The sequence below is a fragment of the Sapajus apella genome, unplaced genomic scaffold, assembly GCF_009761245.1.
Source record: "Sapajus apella isolate SASKATOON/1434 unplaced genomic scaffold, GSC_monkey_1.0 scaffold122, whole genome shotgun sequence".
NCBI classification, from domain to species: domain Eukaryota; kingdom Metazoa; phylum Chordata; class Mammalia; order Primates; family Cebidae; genus Sapajus; species Sapajus apella.
The window spans coordinates 6,998,798-7,017,933 of NW_022437062.1; the positions used below are offsets into that span (position 1 = coordinate 6,998,798).

The 19,136-nt window shown below is 38.2% G+C and overlaps 1 protein-coding gene across 16 annotated transcripts in view; it reads left to right on the forward strand.

The window, feature by feature from the left end:
* Nucleotides 1-19,136, forward strand: part of RYR3 (ryanodine receptor 3) — a 553,391-nt gene that overhangs the window by 239,851 nt on the left and 294,404 nt on the right. For all 16 annotated transcript variants that reach the window (XR_004263777.1, XM_032261324.1, XM_032261337.1 and 13 more), the window contains 2 exons: nt 6,639-6,812; nt 10,829-10,950. Coding sequence is in view for 15 of the 16 variants with exons in the window: in XM_032261324.1 (XP_032117215.1) it covers nt 6,639-6,812; nt 10,829-10,950 (296 nt within the window). In the remaining variant the exon portion in view is untranslated. The remainder of the gene's footprint in view (nt 1-6,638; nt 6,813-10,828; nt 10,951-19,136) is intronic.

Below are 19,136 nucleotides of genomic sequence, written 5' to 3' on the forward strand. Positions count from 1 at the left end.
AAAAAAAAAAAAAAAAAAAAAAAACCATTAAATTCAGTTTAGTAAATATTTATGAAGCATCTACTATGTGCTGAGCAATGTTACTTACTCCCTACCTTTCACATACCCTTTAACCTCAGCAGCCATGGCGACCCTAACCAAGGTGACAGCTGTGCTCATGACACATCTGTCTCTGAAACCCTGGTGCAGAAACAGCACTGTTTTTGCCAGTCCCCTTGCTTGCTCCATTTTCTCACCAAGTTATCCACTGAGGGAAGGGAGGGTATGGAGCAAAGGAGAGAAGGGGAGAGGAGAAAATATGGATAGTAAGATCTTACTGTCACTTCATTTTAAATAAAATCTACAAAGGATTTTTAAACTTTAAATTGATGTGCCTTCCCTAATGTTGATTGTGCAAAGTGGACCAAATAGAGAGTCAGTCAAGGAAAACCTTTGGCTTTGAAGTGGAAGAAGCCTTGGTTTGAACCCTGGCTCTGCCATATGCTGTTCATATGTTTTGTAAAAACTGGGATTTAAAGAAGTGTGCCTTGAAAGATTGCTGTGAAAATTAAATGAGACCAGGAAGATGACCTGGGTGTTTTCTTATCCATAAAATGGAAATAGTGCTATTTATCTCAAGGTGATGGTGCAAGGGTTAACTGAGAAATATGGAGAAAAGAGCCCAGTACAGTGACTTCTGCCCAAGAAATATGCCTTCCCCAATAAGGCAGATGAATCTGCTTCCCAGTATGTCATAAACAGAGGAAGGTATTCCTCTTTTTCCCACACAAAGCTTGGGGCCAGCTAGACTGCTATCAGTGTTCTGCAGTGTATGGTGTTTAAGGGCAATACTAAGATCTCAAATTCTAGATTAGAAAGTCTTAAGGGGGCTATATGGATATAGAAACTAACCCAAAGGTGATTCCTCAAGGTTTCTCCAGAGACACCTGGAAATAGTGGGCTAACTAAGAGTTTCTTGAAGGCTCACCCCATTATCCATGAATGGGCTCTGCCTTTCCATATCCACTTTTCCTCTGAAACATTTCTGGGTGCCTCCAGTCCTCACAGGTGGCTTAATTGCATTAAACAACACATTTCACTCTAATTAGTAAGCCTAAATTAGAATATACTGAATTCCACATATCATCCTAGATACTAATGGCGTAACTTAAAATTTAACAATCTCCAACCATATTTCTTTTCAGCCTGTCATTCACATTGATGTTGAAATGATTATTCTAAGATGCAACTCTTGTGTTTCAGTAGCTTTCCATTACCTACACTAGCTTTTCCCAAGAGGCAGATAATAGTGGGAGGAAATAAGCAAAATTCTGCATTAGAGTTCTGTACGTCATTTTGAATTTTTCATTGATGCTGCTGTTTTGTTTTTACCATAGGACCAAAGAGCTTCTACTGTTGTAATATTCCCTTTGACTGTTAGAAGAAGATTCAGTATTTGTCCACAGTCATGTTTTCCCCACACAAAGTCTGTTAACATTGTGAGCTTGAGAAACATAAACCTGTAGAATAGAGTTCAGATTCCTTAATTTTTGCTCATCTCTCTTTCTGGATTCCCGCATTCTCCTTGCTGTGTGGTGCCCCTTTTACTAGAATGCCAATCCCTTCCACATTCCCCTTCAGCCCTCTCTACCCTGGCTGCATTTCAGGTAGAAATTCTTGTATAGAACCATCTTTAACTCCCCTGGTAGAGTTGTTTTTTCTTCCAAACTCCAATTGTACTCTGAATATAGACCATACCACCTTGGTGTGCTTATTGATTTATGTGTATAACTCTTAAAATTCATATGAACCCAAAGCCATTTTCTAATAATAGTATATGTTTTCAACTTTTTCTTCATATTAACCTTTAAGAAACTAAACTATTGGTAAAATTAATTACTTAACTGTGCTACTAGCAATGGTAACCATTTAGATAATTCTGTTCGAATGAATGATATCTGGCTTTGGAATTGTACCTCATTTTGGATTTTGTTCCGTTACTTAGAACTATGTGGCTTTGAGCAAGTTGCTCAAACTCTGCAAGCCTCAGTTTTATTATCTATAAAGTAGGATAATAAAAACCGTAGGTCCATTGAAAGATTTAGAGAAAACGTAAAGCATCATGTATGATACATACCACTTCATAGGTCCTTGATGAATTTACGTGATAGCATTTTCATTGTAAAGTATTTAGCACAATACCTAATTCAAACTAGGCACTGGGCAACTATTGGGTCTAGTTTCTTTCTTCACCCTTCGAGGAATATTAAACCAATCTGGAAAGTAGCAACTTGATCATCTCAGGCAAATACTAATATGATAATTATGATATGGTCACGAGCATTTCCTTATTAAGCTGTCAGTGGAGGCAGAGGATAATGATTACTGCTCTTCAACACATACTAGGCCAGGTAAACTCTTCCTTCTTAAAATCAGTTTATCATTTAACATAAACAAGGTTCATGCTGATAAACAGATACAGGTTGAATGCCTGCAGAGCAATAAAACAGTAACAAAGGATATGCAACCAATTTTAAGCAGAGCATTGTGTGAAATACAAAGACAAATAAATCCCAGTTTTACACCCTTGGAGTTTTCAGTCTGGAATGGGTCAGCTAGTATACCAACAACAAAATACATGTTTTTTAAAATGTAGATTTTATTATTCAGGTATTATGAAGCCAACAAATCAGGAGACAATCAGCGCTGAAAAAGAACACTCGTTACTCACAGTTCCCAAGAGGAATGATCATGCCATAGCACATAGGGCCACATGGAGAAGCAGCAGGATCCACCAGGAGGCAGAGAGAGGGGAAACTGGGGGAAAGAGCCTTTTCATGGTTTCCATGGAAAGGGATGGGCTAGGCAGGATACAAAGGCTTATGGCTGGCTACTTGGAATAAGTTCAGTAGGCTCTGGAGCGTAGGAGTTGCTATTAATTGTCTGGTACGTGCCCTGGGGAGATTACGCTAGGGGAATGGTGGTCCAGAGGGTACAGGAAATGGTTGGTTTTATGGGCTTTGGGTTGGTTTGCACATAAAAGGTGGTCTCCCAGATGAATCCTTTGACATTTTTAGGAATTGGCTAGCCCTGGAAAGGGCAGTCCTTGCAGGGTCCACAAGACCATGAGATCAGAAGATGTGCATAGGTATCCTCCGACTTTGGCTGTAGAGAAGGCTTGATGAATGAGATGTTATGCTATATTCCTTTCTGTATCGTCGGTCAGGTGCAGCCATATGAGGAGATACAGGAGAGGCTTAGGAAAACAAAGTTTATTATATTCACAGGTCTTAGCAACAGCACGCCATGGCAGAGTCATATAGGAAAGCACCAGCATTGGTCAGGAGGCAGACAAAAGGGGCAGGAGCAAGGTGAGAACCTACCCTACCACTTTTATTGAGGTTTCCATGGTTAAGGCAAGGCAGGGCTGGGGTAAACAGTTTGGGATTTGCTAGTTTGATTAATTTCAAGGGGCTAGAAGCTATAGAGGTGGTCTCTATCTACCTAGTACCTAGCCTTGGGAAAGCAGAGGATTATTGCCTCCTGGGAGGTATGAGCCAGATAGAGGAGGTCTGGCTGTGAATTGATTAGATTGCATATCAAAGGCATGCAGCTGAGCCCTTTGCTCTCTTGAAGAATTGGCTAGTTCCAAGAAGGGCAGTCTCTCCCCAGCCAGAAGGGTTTCAAAAATATCAAAACACCATAATACACAGAAGATAGGAAATATAAACAATACAGATGTAGTGATGCCAAGATGATGCAGGGGAATTTTAAACAGAAAGTGTAATCTCAGTAAAGGCCCAGAGAAGGGGAATATTTGGTACATGAAGATAAGTACTCTTAGTCCAATTTAGTTAGAGCATTTTGGGTATAAAAACTTTAGAGATAACAATTGTATTCCATAGGAACGTGGGAGTTATTGAAAGAGAATGATTGGATTAGCTCTGTTTTTTAGAAAGGTTCCATTTCTAGCGGTAGGTGACCGCAGCTAGGGCCATATTCAAGTAAAAACAGAAAGGAACATTGCTTCATACTCAAGTACAAAAAAATCACCAATGTGCTGTCAATAAAATCAAGCATTTCCATCACCAAGCTCTTTAATTTCCTTTACTGTTTTATCGTTTAGGGTTGAAGTGGGGTTGTTTTTAGTGTTGAGTTTTTTCTCTGTCTTCATTTTTGTTGTTGCTGCTATTGTTCTATTAAATTAGAAGTGGCTACTGCAGTGAGTACCATAAAATTTGGAAGCCGATGCTGTTTCGTAAAAGCAAAGACACAGAAACACTCCTTTCTATACAGAATAATGACTCATGTATTTCAGTGACTTCAGAAAAACAGATCTTTTTTTTTTGGCAAAGCGATATTTAAATAAATGAAAAGCAAGAAAATAAGGAAGTTACCATATTCATTGATAGTTGGGTAAATAAGCATTATTTTAATCAGGAGCCATTAAAAATCAACGTAATTATTCATATTTAATAGTTGTGTATGTAATTTTCAACCACTGCATTATCTATGGTTAGAGAGCAGAATAGAGATGAAAATTTTGGCATCTTTTCAGTCCTGTTACTGGCTTGTGTGTCTCCAGAGCTGTGAATATTTCTGCAGTGAAAATCAAGTATCCATTGTTTTATAGAATAAATGCATTCTTGATCAATTGCCTATGAAGAAAATCCCAGTATATCAAATACTGTTTTCCTGTTAGCTAATGTTATAAAATCAGAAATAAATTTTTCTGGAAATAATCCTTTTGAGAAAGAAAAATTCATACTTATTATTGGATGTTATGTTGTTGCTTGAAAAAATAAGTCAGATTTAATAGTCCAGCCAATATTTCAACACACACATTTAAAAGAAAAAGAAATTTCTTGTGAAGTACTAATGTTGCTCCAAGTGAGCCTTAAATGTTGTACAAAATAATTTTGTTTTTATGAAAGTTTGAAGAAAAATAGCTGAAATGAAAAATGTGAAAGAAAATCACTCAACTGTCTATATTTATTCTCTCAATATATGTCCATTAAGTAATTGATAGGTGTTGAATTTTGTTATAAATACAAAGTTAATTGAAATGTGGTCTGTGCCCTGGATTTTTTTTTCAATAGCCTGACAAAAACAAAATGTCATATAAACAAACACATTTACATTATGATGTGCTAAGTGCCCAATACAGCAATGAAACTGTGCTGGGGAAGAACAGCAGGAGAGACTAACTGTTCTTTACAGAGGTGACTTCTGAGCAGGGTTTTGAAGGGTGAGTGGTAGTTGAGAAGAGCACAGACTCTGGAGCTGGACTTCCTGGTTTAAATCCTATCATTACTTCCTGACTTAAAGATCCTGGACAAGTTTACCTCCTTCATTTTCTCATCTGTAAAACTGGAATGGCATTTATAGCTACATCAGAGGCTGCTATAAAGAATTAATACACATGAAGAACTTAGAATATTGTATGGAGCATGGGAATGACTCAATACATGTACTGCTGTTTGTTCCACTGCTAAGAATGACATAAGAATGTTGGAGGCCAAGGTGGGTGGATTACTTGAGCTCAAGAGTTCAAGATCAGCCTTGGCAACATGGGGAAACCTTGTCTCTGGGGGAAAAAAAAAAAAGATTAACCAGCCAGGTGTGGTGGCCTGCTCCTGTAGTCCTAGCTTCTTGGGAGGGTAACATGGGAGGATCACTTGAACCTGGGGGCAGAGGTTGCAGTAAGCCAAGATTATACCGCTGCACTCCAGCCTGGGTGACAGAGTGAAACCCTGGCTCAAAAAAAAACACAAAAAAACCAGAAGAGTGTTTTTGCAAACAGGGAATGCCGTTTTTTGTTTTGTAAAAGTTCAAATTGCTGCCTACTTAATGGCTTTTACAAAGAGCAATTTAATGCAGGATGTAGAAAAGAAATGAAAATAGGGTAGAACCGTTCAGAATAGAACCATGGGGGCCCTGACTGATGAGGAGGGGAAGAAGTTACCATACATCAGACAGGTACGTCAGGTTGTCACTGAGTTGTTACCTGATGCACAGGAAGTCCTGTTTCCTCACTGGAGAATAGGTAGTGAAACTGACAACTGAAGAATGAAACCGCCTGACTACAACGCACCACTGAGGAGGCCCTAAGAGACTGATGTTCAAATTACTACACTAGCTTAAGGCACAGTAGTAAACCCTGCCTACTCAAAGGATCGTTTTTCGCTGCAGATTTTTATAAGAAAATTTTATATGAAATCAGTAGATATGATTAAGGCCCCTGAGTCAGTGCATTTATGACAGATAACCATTACAATTATGGAAGCTGACACTTGCTGGAAATAAGTTAATTGGCTAGTGAAAGGTTACTTATTTAGGGATAAAAATCAGGATGAGGGAAGTAGAAAATACAGTGAAGAATTACACAAAATCAGAACAGAGAAGAGAGCCTTCTAGGTGCCTCCTTTTCCCATGGATTTAAATAATCACCGAAGTAACCAGAACTTGAAAGCCATTGATTTTACAATTAACAAGAGATAAGGGAAGCAAGACTTTCTGAAATCCTGGCTTGGACAGGCACATCATGATTATTTTGGTGATCAGTTGCCTCGCTTACAAATTCTACCTAGGTGATTTGTATATTAAGTTTCTATTTAATCAGACGTGCCTATGTTTGTTTCTTTTTGTTTATGAATTAGGAAATCAAGGAGAAATTAGATTCCAGTCACAAGCGAGATATAGAAGGCATGGGAGTTCCAGAAATCAAGTATGGAGATTCTGTCTGCTTTGTGCAGCATATAGCCAGTGGTCTCTGGGTGACCTACAAAGCACAAGATGTTAAAACTTCCCGCCTCGGACCTCTAAAAAGAAAGGTGAGAGTCAGAAAGTCTATCTACAATTGTTTTACCCTACGCTGGAAGCAACTAGGCAATAGAAGTGGTTCTGAGAATCAGGTGGACGTGATTGTGTTTTACTTCCTACTATTCAGAAGAGTTATTTTGTGATAGATTGTACACAGTTTCTCTAATGCTTCAGCCTAATTTGGATACTTTGACCCCATATTCAATGGAGGGAAAAAAACAAATACACAGCAAACCTGTGAGGAGGAGGTGGCATGTGTTTAATGCACTCTAAAACCTGATCTAAATGACTTTTGGTGATTTGCTGTCTTGGGATTATCCACATCATTGCTCCCTTCATTTCAGGAATAATTGAGCTATTGTGCAGTTTTCATAATGTAGAGACTAAATAGATCTCTATACAGAAAATGCAGATTGTGTAATAACAAGCCCACAGGAACCCACTGGCAGAAAGAAGAGATGTTGTGGAATGACACTGTATCCATAGAGGTTGTATCTTATTTGAGTGGTATATCACAGCCTGCTCCAGTGGGAAAAACTAGCTTTGGATACATACAGAATATTTTTTACCAGAAAGTCAATTGCCATAACAGTGTTTCTTTTGGTGGGAACCAGATAATGGATGCCAAGGATGTGATGCTTTTGTTCCTGAAAAACCCTTATAAAATATGGGTTTGGCTAGTCATCTAGTCCCAGAATAAGGTGCTAGGAGGCACTGTGCTGAGGTATAGCAGCCTAAGGTATCATGATGAAAAGTCTTCCAGAATACACGTTAAGGTAAGAAAGGATATCGAGAACAAACAGAAGGCAATATCTTAATTTTGTGTAAGGCAAGACAGACTAGAAAAATATCCAGAAAAGGGGAAATGAAATGATCAAGAGGGGATAGAATATAGAATAAATAAGAGGCCATAATCTGGCTTGTATGAGACCAACCCTTCCTCTGAAAACAACTGCAAAGGGTAGATACAGTACCCTAAAAAAAAAAAAAAAAAAAAAAAAAAAAAAGGAGGCCAGGCGCAGTGGCTCATGCCTATAATCCCAGCACTTTGAGAGGCCAAGGTGGGTGGATCACAAGGTCAAGAGATCAAGACCATCCTGGTCAACATGGTGAAACTCTGTGTCTACAAAAAATACAAAAATAAACTGGGCATGGTGGTGCACACCTGTAGTTCCACCTATTTGGGAGGCTGAGGCAGGAAAATTGCTTGAACCCAGGAGGAGGAGGTTGCAGTGAGCCGAGATTGCGCCATTGCACTCCAGCCTGGGTAACAAGAGTGAAACTCCATCTCAAAAAAGAAAAGTTTCAACAATCAAGCAATCAAAACATAAGCCTGGAATATTGCACATAGAACATAAGTGCAGTAAGGTGAGCCCACCTTCATCTTTGTTTTTCCCCTCAGCACATTGGCTAATTTGCAGAAACACGGAATGGGATCTTGCATTAGCTCAATTGTGCTGAAGAGACAGATTAGACATAGGGTCTGCCAAGGCTTCTAGAACTCAAGGGGCCATGAGTCCAGAATAGAGAGAACTACAAAAACATTAGCCTGAAATTCTACATGCAGTTTCCTCTGAAATACTAAGCTGACCATGGATGGGATGTGAAGCCAAAATAGCAAACAGAAAAGTGCTGTAATGATGAAGAACGAAGCAGAGATGTTGACATTAGGACAGTGGTAGGGAGATACAAGTCAGGGTTCAGGGTATACCAAGTAGGAATGGTCCTGGGAAACACAGTAGGCTTTCAGTTGATCTTTAGAAGAGCTACACCCTGGGAATGAGGGCTACATGCTGGGAATACAAACAAATCAAAAATAAATGCCAAGAACCCATCTTCTATTCTTACCAGCCTATCAGAAGAAAATTAAATCCTCTGTAGAGCATAATAATATCAACAAGAGCCTCTACAATTCTCAAACCTAGTAAGGCAATGGTAGCTTTTAAAGAAACATGGAATTTATGGATGTTGCCTGTAAGCCTGGGTGGTCAGGTACACACTCCAAGGTGTCTAAATGTGGAGAGATCTCAGTTTGCATTGTTGACTTACTGTGCCTGTCCATGCCTTTGCCTTTCTCTTCTAGGACCATAGCCTGTAGATTCATTTAACTGTTAGAATGTATATGTGAATTTGGGAGGTGCTTTTATAAATGCTTTCTGGATGGTGTGATGGTGCTCAGCCCTTAACAGAGCTACACCGCTTCATTTCCTAAGAAGCATGTTAAGTGCCCTCTCCAAAAATACAAAGATTGTCCAAATATGTGTTGTTTTTTATGAAATGAACAAAACGGTAATCAAGAAAACCCAATGGAGCACAAAGACAGTGAAACACCTGATGAGTACCCACTGTAAAGCATCCTCTTTCGTATTCCAGTCTTAGCCTGCTTCTGTCTGCTCTTGGGTTGTGAGATTTCTCCAAGAGAAAAAGGGCCTTAGGAACTGAGCTACTGAGATCAGTAGCATTCATAATAACAATATTCTAACAATTGCGTTTCCCCTCAGTTCTCATTACTTTCTCGTTCGGCTGGCTAGTTTAAATGTTTTATCTGAACAAGCAAACCCTAAGAATTTTGGTCTTTAAGGACCAGAAATGTGGGACCCAGGCCAAAGTAAACAAAGTGGCAATATGTTGCTAAACGCAAATGCAACATTGCTAACCAGCTCCTGGAAAGTTCTGACAAAGTAATATTTTCTAACAGTTAGTGATTTCAATGGTAAGAGTATGCTTTGCTCATGCTTACACTGCAGTATATAGATGAGATGCGGTCTTGCTTCAGAAATGAACAAGCCTGTATACTACTTCGTGCATAAATTCATCATATTAGGAAGTGCCTTCAAAATAATAAAAAGCAAGGAAGAGATTTTTCACATGGAAAGGAAAATAAGTTGTTTCTTTATGCTAAAAATGAGAGAGACCAACAATCTTTATTCTAAAGACATTTTCTGGAGCCACACATTTTGTCTGTGTTGACGTACAGACTTTCCAAATCTACACGTTATCTCTCTTTGCTTAATTCCATTAAGCGGAAACCAAGCCAGGGAACTTGAATCAGGATTTGACCTTACTTGAACCAGGATCAAACTATCTCACTTAACATCTTCACATACTTGACCATTATAAGGGAAAAGCCACTGACCTCTAAACAAAAAGCTAGTAGCCCCTCCCAAAAAAAATTGTGTCATGACGTCATTAGTGAAAAGTAGATATGCTTAGCTTCCAAATTACTGATCTATGATCAGTAATATGCTGTCTCTAAAACAAACACTCCTTGAGCACCTATTAGATTCTAGGTACCGTGCCAAATGACTACATGTAAATCATCAAATCCTCCAAGCAACCCTCTAAGATAAGCCTATTTGTAGACAGTGAAATCCAAAGTAAATAGGGGTTAAGTAACTTGCCTAAGGTCACACAGCTGGTAAGTGGCATAGCGGGACTAGACAAAGGTCTGCTGATACCAGAGCCTATGCTTTCAAATTTACTCTCTGGCCTCTAAGAGAAGCGAGCTACCACCTTGAGCTGCTTTCTCCAGCCCTACAGTTAACTATTTCTGGGTAGTTGGCCTTCAGTCGAGTAACCCAAGCCTGATCCCAGTACAGAGTTTTGCTTTAAATTGACTGCCTTTTTCTTAAGTTCATCTCTGGAGAAAAAGGCTTTGAACATAGTGACTTTTCCCATTTCCAAGGGTAAGATTTCATGTTCATTTTAAGAGAAAAATCTGCTCTGAGGTATGTTATCACCCTTTCAAATTGACCATCTAGGCCCAAGGAGTATGTCATAACTCATACCATGGTGGCACATAAAATTTCATTTTCATCAAAGCACCGTGTGCCAAGGAATAGTTCACATGTCGCTAATAGGGCATATGGGTAAAATAACTTTGCTAATGTCCCATTCTCAAAATGGACCCAGGGGAGCTTAGTTGGAGAAAGGCATAAGAGGGATGAAAGAAATACTGCAGGAAATGTTGACTGCCCATTGTGGGATAATTGTAACCTAGAGCTGCTGTCCCTTGCCCTGTGGGTAGGTCATACTCCACCAGGAAGGCCACATGGATGATGGATTAACACTGCAGAGATGCCAGCGTGAAGAGTCCCAGGCTGCTCGGATCATCCGGAACACTACCGCCTTATTCAGCCAGTTTGTCAGGTATGTCAGCTCCTTTCCTCCTCTACCTGGTAAGTTTTACACCATGGTCTTTGAACACCACCACCACCTCCTTTTGATACTGTGAGTGTTTTTTGGAAACAATGATATACCAGCAAAGAGTTTTACCATCAAGAGCTTGGGACTGAAATGTATTTCCTACGTCGGTGAACTCCTACTAGCTTCACTGCCCAACAAATGCCCACGCCCCATTAGTTATTCAGATTGGAGTGATGAATATCTAAGATCTTTGCATGAAAATTAAGTGAAAAGAGTTGGAGTGCATAGTTGGAGTCCATTTTATATTTGTGTGTAAAGAGAAAAAGAGCAGAGAAACTGATACACTCCCCAAGTGTTGTGTAGAAAGGGTTTCTACATCATTCAGAATTGCTGCTGTGGTTTGCATTGGAAGCCTTGGATTACCCAACTGTGGCTGTGGCTTAAATGGGAAAATTAACCAAACTGCCTGCTTGGATCACAATCCCTCCAGTCTAAATAATGCTTCCAAAACAGAACTCCATGGATCGTTTGTATCAATTACCATGAGAAACTGATTCTGTTGTAAACTGTGCAGTGTTCCAAGATCATTCTTCTCTTGTAGGAAAATCTCTCTAAAGCCAAGGGGTATAAATTACATGTGTAAATTTGCATGAAACGAGCACTTTTTTTTAGATCTTTACTTTTCTTGCTATTGAAAGGCTGCAATCCAAGGGATGTGTATTAGGAAATAGGCTAGGCTGCTGTTGCAGTTCAGAGTAAAATTTTTTTAAAAAGTTCTGGGGTACATGTGCAGAACGTGCAGGTTTGTTACATAGGTGTACACGCGCCATGGTGGTTTGCTGCATCCATCACCCCATTGTCTACGTTAGGCATTTCTCTTAATGCTTTCCCTCCCCTAGGCCCCTGCTTCCTGACAGGCCCTGGTGTATGATGTTCCCCTCCCTGTGTTCATGTGTTCTCATTGTTCAACACCCACTTATGAGTGAGAACGTGTGGTGTTTGGTTTTCTGTTATTGTGTCAGTTTGCTGAGAATGATGGTTTCCAGCTTCAACCAATCATCTCACGCCAGTTAGAATGGCAGTCATTAAAAAATCAGGAGACAACAGGTGCTGGAGAGGATGTGGAGAAATAGGAATGCTTTTACACTGTCGGTAGGAGTGTAAATTAGTTCCGTCATTGCGGAAGACAATGTGGCGATTCCTCAAGGATCTAGAAATAGAAATACCATTTGACCCAGCAGTCCCATTACTGGGTATATACCCAAAGGATTATAAATCATTCTGTTATAAAGACACGTACACACGTTTATTTATTGTGGCACTGTTCCCAATAGCAGAGTAAACTCTTACTTCTTGTTTAAGTAACAATATAAAGAAGGTAGGCGGTTTAGGGAAAATGGGTAGCTTAGCTACTGGGGCTCAGGTTCCTTCCATTTCACTGTGCTGACATCTCACACAGATTCTTAAAGTGCATCCCTGTACCAGAGCATCAGCATCACTTGCAAACTTGTTAAAAATGCAGATTCTTAGGTTTTACCTCAAACCCACTTTGTCAGATACTCTGAGAATAAGATCCAGCAACTCCTATTGTGATAGGCCCTCCAGGCAATGCTGATGCATGCTAAAGTTTAAACACGACTGCCCTGCAATAGACATCTTAACTGTGGCCACATGCTAGATTCATCTGGGGAGGTTTTAACACCCTGATGCCCAGGCCACATCACAAACCAATTGCATCAGAATCTGCAGATATTTTACTGAAGCTCCCTAGGTGATTCTAACATCAACCTCAGTTAAGAACTGCTATCCTGGGATGTTTTTTTCATTCACGTAGTCAAAATGTCCAGAATAAATTAACCTATAGAGGCAGAAGCAGAAAGTTACCTCGGGCTGGGATGTCTTAGGTGGAAAGGGAGCGCGACTGCTACTATGTAAAGCTTTTTGGAGAGCTGATGAAAATGTTCTAAGACTGATCATGGCAAAGGTTGCACACCTCTGAATATTCCAAAAACTAGTGAACCATTGAATTGTACCCTTTAAATAGGTGACTGTATGATATTTGAAGTGTATTTCAATAAAGTTATTTTAAAAAGTCAGTGGGAGTTACATGCCTGACAATGGGAAAATTATTTTTAAATGTCTTTATTGAGGTAGAATTTACATATTACAAAATTCATCCTTTTAAATGTACAATTCCATGAGATTTTACTTTTGGTTTTTTGTTTGAGATGGGGTCTCACTGCCGCCTCTCCACCTTCCAGACTCAAGCAGTCCTTTCACCTTAGACTCTTGAGTAGCTTTGACCACACATAAACACCACAACACCTGGCTAATTTTTTAATTTTCTGTAGAGACGGGGTCTCATTATGTTGCCCAGGCTGATCTCAAATTGCTGGGCACAAATGATCCTCCTATCTCAGCCTCCCAAAATGTTGGGATTATAGGCATGAGCCACCATCCCTAGCCAATTCAGGAAGTTTTAATATACAGGTATTGATCGACTTACCACCTATGCAACTTACGACCATTCGACTTTACGACCCAATCGCCAGCCACGACTGCTCCACGTCTGGCAGCGCAAACGTTGCCCAGCTGGGCGTACGACAGTGCGGACCAGCTTCTGGCAGCACTACCATCTCCGCGTGCATCATTTCAGCTGTACATATAGCCTACTCAACTTACGACCAAATCGTGTTACGACCGGTCCGCGACCATGGTCGTAAGTTGAGCAATAACTGTACTTACGTGCAGAGGCTTACAAATATTACTGCAGTTCAGTTTTAGAACATTTTCATCACTCCAGAAATATCTCCTATGCTCATTGCAGTTTATTCTAGTTGCCACCCACAGCCCTAGGCAACTACTAATCTGCTTTCTGTCTCAATTTAATACATTAAATTAATAAATCATAAAATATGTTGTCTTTTGCATCTGGCCTTTTCACTTAGTATTACATTTTTGAAGTGTATTCATTTGTTTCTTCAGTTTTTTATTGCCGAAGAGTATTCATATGTGTGTGTAGAGAGAGTGAAAGATCTATATAGATAGAAGTGCACATATATCACATTTTTGTGATACATGTGAATTGATGAGCAGTTGATAGTTTCCATTTTGATGACTAAAAATGTTTCTTTGGTTATTAGTGGAAAAGTTTTCAGATGTAGGTTTCTGTTTCTCTTGGGTAAATACTTAGGAGTGAAATTGCTGAGTCATATATAAATTTGTATAACTTCTTGATATATTTTTACTGTGGTAAAATATACATCACATAATATTTATCATTTTAGCCATATTTAAGTTCAGTGTCATCACTACAGTCCATCTCCACAATTTTTTTTTATCATCTCAAACTGAAACTCTGTATTTATTAAACAAGAACTGCCTATTCTCCTCTCCCTCAGCCCCTTATAGCTTTCACTTACTCTCTGCTTCTATGAATGTAATTATTCTCTGCACCTCTTATAAATGGAAGCGCACACTATTTGTCTTTTTATGTCCAGCTTATTTCGCTTAGCAAAATATCTTCAAGGTGTGTCCATAATGTAACATGTGACAGGATTTCATTCCTTTTTAAGGTTGAATAATATTTCATCATGTGTAAATAGCATGTTTCGTTTATTCAAGTGGGTATGTTTAACTTTTTAAGAAACTGAAAATCTGTTTTCCAAAGTGCATGTACCATTTTACATTTCTCCATAAACGTATGAAGTTTCTGTTTCTTTACATCTTTTCCTACATTTGCTAGTATCTGACTTTTTTATTGTAGCCACACTAGTAGCTGTAAAGTGGTATCTTGGTGGATTTAGTTTGAATTTCCAGAATGAATAATGATACTGGACATCTTTTCATAGACTTACTAGCATTCATGCATCTTCTTTAGTAAAACGTAATAAGTATTTTGCCTTGTTAAATTTGGTCATTTGTCTTAGAGTTTGAGAATTCTTTGTATCTTCTGACATCAAGTTGTTTTTTTTGCCATGTTTATTATCTGCAAGTATTTTCTCCTGGTCTGTGGCTTTCCTTCTCATTTTTTAAAATTATGCCTTTTGAAGCACAAAAGTTTCTGTTTTTGATTAAGTTCAATTTAACATTTACAGATTGTGTTTTTGGTGTCATATCTAAGAACTCTTTACCTTTCTAAAAATCATCATGATTTTCTCCTCTGTTTTTCTAAAAGTTTCAAAATTTTAGCCCTTACATTTAGGTCTGTGATCCATTTTGAGTCTATTTCTGTGCATAATATGAGGTAAAGGTTTAAATTAATATTTTTGCATGTGGGCCATATGGAGATCAGATTTTTTCCCTGCACAATTTTCTGGAAAGACAACCTTCCCCCATCAAGTTACCTTGGCATCTTTGTCAAAAACCCAGTGCTCATAAATGTAAGAGTTTCTTTCTGGGTTCTTAATTCTGTTACATTGATCTGTATGCCTGTCGTTATTTCAAAATAACACTATCTTAATTAATGTAGCTTTATAGTAAGTATTGAAATCATGTAGAGTGAATGCTCCAATATTGTACTTCTTATCAAAATTATTTTGCTGTTTCTGGGTCCTTTGTATTCCCATGTAAATCTTAGGGTAAGTTTATTAATTTTTGTCTAAAAACATCCTGTTGGAATTTTGATAGGTATTATATTTAATATAGAGATCAGTTTTGGAGGACTGTTATCCTTGTAATATTAAGTCTTCCAATCTATAAATATAAAATGTCTCTCTATTCTTTTCAGGAAGATATTGTTTTTATTATATAAGTCTTACATTTTTATGAAATATATTCCTATGTATTTGATTCTTTTTGGTGCTGCTACAAATAGTTATTTTCTTGATTTAACTTCAGATTATTTGCTGCTAATATATAGAAATACTGACATATAGAAATTAAGTTTTAAAAATATTGATCTTACATCCTTGCCCTAATTAAATTATTTATTAGATCAGTGGGTTTTTTGGGGAGCAGGCGGATTCTTTAGAATTTTCCGCATACAAGATTATGTTATCTGTGAATAAGAAGAACTTTATTTTTTTTCTTTCCAATAGGGATGCCCTTTATTTCCTTTCCTTGCATGATAGCACTGGCTAGAACATCCACTACAATGTGGAATAAAAGTGATATGGACAGATATTCTTGTCTTGTTCCTGTGGGGGTGGGGGCAGGGCGGGTAACACCCATTTTTTCCCATTAAGTGTGATATTGACTATAGAGTTTTTGTAGATGTCCTTGTCAGGTAGAGGAAGTTCCCTTCTATTCCTAGTTTGTTGAGAGCTTTTGTCTTGAGTGAGCATTAAATTTTGTCAAATGCTTTTTCTTGGTCTATCGATATGAGCTTATAGTTTTTTCTTTAATATGGGCTTTTACATTAACTGGTGGAAAATAGGGTATTGATGTTTTTTTACTGTTGAATTGTCATCTTCTACATCAATTCCATCAGTTTTTTGCTTCACGTATTTTTGTTTCTAATTTTAGGTGCTTATATGTTTATAATAGACATAATTTCTGATAAATTTACCCTTTCATAATTTTAAACTATTTTCCTTTTTTCCCTCTGAACATTTTTGTGTTAAGTCTATTTTTGTGGAGCCCTTCCAAGGGTCTTACATGCAGATTATGGTTTTTGTTTGTGTAGCATATTATCTTCTTTTAACCTATTTGTGTCCTTGAATATAAAGTGCGTTCCTCATAGACAACACATATTTGATTTTTTAAAATACTCTGACAGTCTCTCCCTTTCACTGGTATGCTTAATCCATTTATATCTAATGTAATTATTTAGATAACTGGATTTACGTTTGTCACTTTGCTATTTATTTCTTAGGTCTGTTTTATTTATTTATTTTTTAGTCCTCAGTTCCTCTTTTACTACCTTTTTATGTTAAATAGATATTCTCTAGTATAACATTTTAATTATTTGAGTTTTTAAAAATACTTTTTTGAGGAGCTATTTTCTTAATGGTTGCTCTGGGGAATTTAATGTTTATTTAACTTGAAATAATCCACATGAAATTAATACTAACTTAACAAATAAAGCAACTTTGCATTAACATTGTTCCATTCCTTGCCTACTCTTTTGTGATAATCTTGCCACATATATTATGTCTTCATAATTTATAAGCTCAGCAACACAATTTTATGATTATTTTATATAGTTGTTTTTTGAATCGGTTACAGGAACAAAACAGAAGATACATATTTTTATGTTGTTTCTGATATTTACCTATATGGTTACCTTTACCAGTGTTCTTTATTTCTTTGTGTGGTTTCTGGTTACTGTCTGGTGTCATTTTCTTTCAACCTGAAAAATCTCCCTTAGAGTTTCTTATAAGTCAAGCCTCTGACCATTTGCTAATGGACCTGTGTGTGGGCTGGATGGATGAGAGTTCAAGGTTCAGGCAGTTTAGAGTTTTCTCCTGGATTTTTTCTGCTTGTGTGGGAATGAATAGATAGCAAGGGTCCTCTCCCATTTTTCCTGAGCTAGTGTGTGTCCTTGCACACTGCCTACTCTGCCCTGTTAGAGCTCTTTTGCCATGAAACAGGGGAGGAGATGGAAGCATCAACAGGCTGAAACACCATAGACCCCAGCTGTTCTTACCAAGTCTCATTAAATTTAAAAAACAAAACAAAACAAAAAAAGACCTTGATTTTTTTGTGTGTGCCTTTAGTCAATTTCCAGAGTTCAGAGATTGTTATTTTGAACGATTTTGCCCAATTTTGCTATTATTTTGTGTGAGAAAGGATTTAATGAGCTCTTTACTCAGCTATTAAGTGTCACCCTCAAGAGGAAAATTCTTGATTCTTCCAGGCATAGTGAAAAAATATCAATGCTGAGGGGGTGTGGGCTGCAAAAATCATACTGTTTGGATTTTGTAAGAGCCAGGAAGTAAAGGAGAAAAAAACATTTTGGAAGTAGATTCCTCTCTCCCATCTCTTTTGAAAAATCAACTTTGTATGCTGTGTGCACACAGAAACCAGGAGGAGGGGTGGCCTTCTGGGAACACGTTAAGGTTAAGGGAATAGGGAAGGAGCAAGAAAGAAAAATGAAAAACAAGAGGTTAAAATTTCATCATGCTATCTCATCTTCCTCTGCAGAGTTGCTGGGAACAGTCCAGTAGAATGAATGACCAGTGTGATAGATTAAGGCGTCTGAAAACCCTGCTGAGGAAAAGATACTGTCAGCTGTCCTCTAAGTTTAACCTTAGGAGAGAGACAACAAATAAATCATTATGTTATGATAAATACTCAGAATCACCTGGGATCTCACTTGAATTTAATAAAAGAATTCATTGGCAAAGGCCCAAGAATATAGTGGGACAGGTTACAGGGAGTTGAAGAAGGTGGGGTGAGATAGGTACCAATCGTGGTCATCTCTGATTTGAGGCTTTGACTTACCTCTTCACTCTCGGAGGTTCTTCTAGAGTAGAATATGAACACCATGAGACTGTTCAGAAGTCCTGTCTGTTTTCGCCATTACTCCCCATGCCAAGCATGTGATACGTTGTCTTTTTTTGAGGAAGAAGTAAATCTGCCTTAGTCTAGTGGAGGACTGTAATATTCATGTTTCTTCAAGGGGCGAGAGGAAGTAGTCTAGTAATGAGAACCCAACAGATGAAAAATTACACCTGAAGGACCCTGGAAATCAAAGAGTGCACCTTTCCTATTTTCCAGATGCTAAATGGAAGCATAAGAGGCTTAGCAGCAATCCAAATATCACTCCGACAATGGCAGTGGCAAGGCTGAGACCTGTGATTTCCAACTCCCTGTATGGTGCATATGCTGCCTCAGCGAGCTGCAAAAATACCTGTAAAACTCTTGCTGTCATCTTTTCCTATCATGTAAAGAATTACTCTTGACCAGCCTCGGTGTCTCTAGTAAAATGAAAGTGTTTTTAAAACAAATATCCAAAAGCAAGCCCTGAAACTAGACCAAAATATTGAGGAAAATGTATTCATTCCTTAAATGAATTCAGAAGTGGGAAGTCATATTATTGAGTTTCTTACTGCCAAGACTTCTCATGTACTCATGACATTCTCTTCCCCACTATTTTTGTGTCTAATAATAACCCAGGTATTCTTTGCCATTTGCAAACACTAACTGAGAACTTAACATGTGCCAGACACTGCCAGGGGTTGAATACACACTGATGTGCCTCCCTGCCTATAATAAGCTTACAGTCCCCCAGTATTCCATACCTA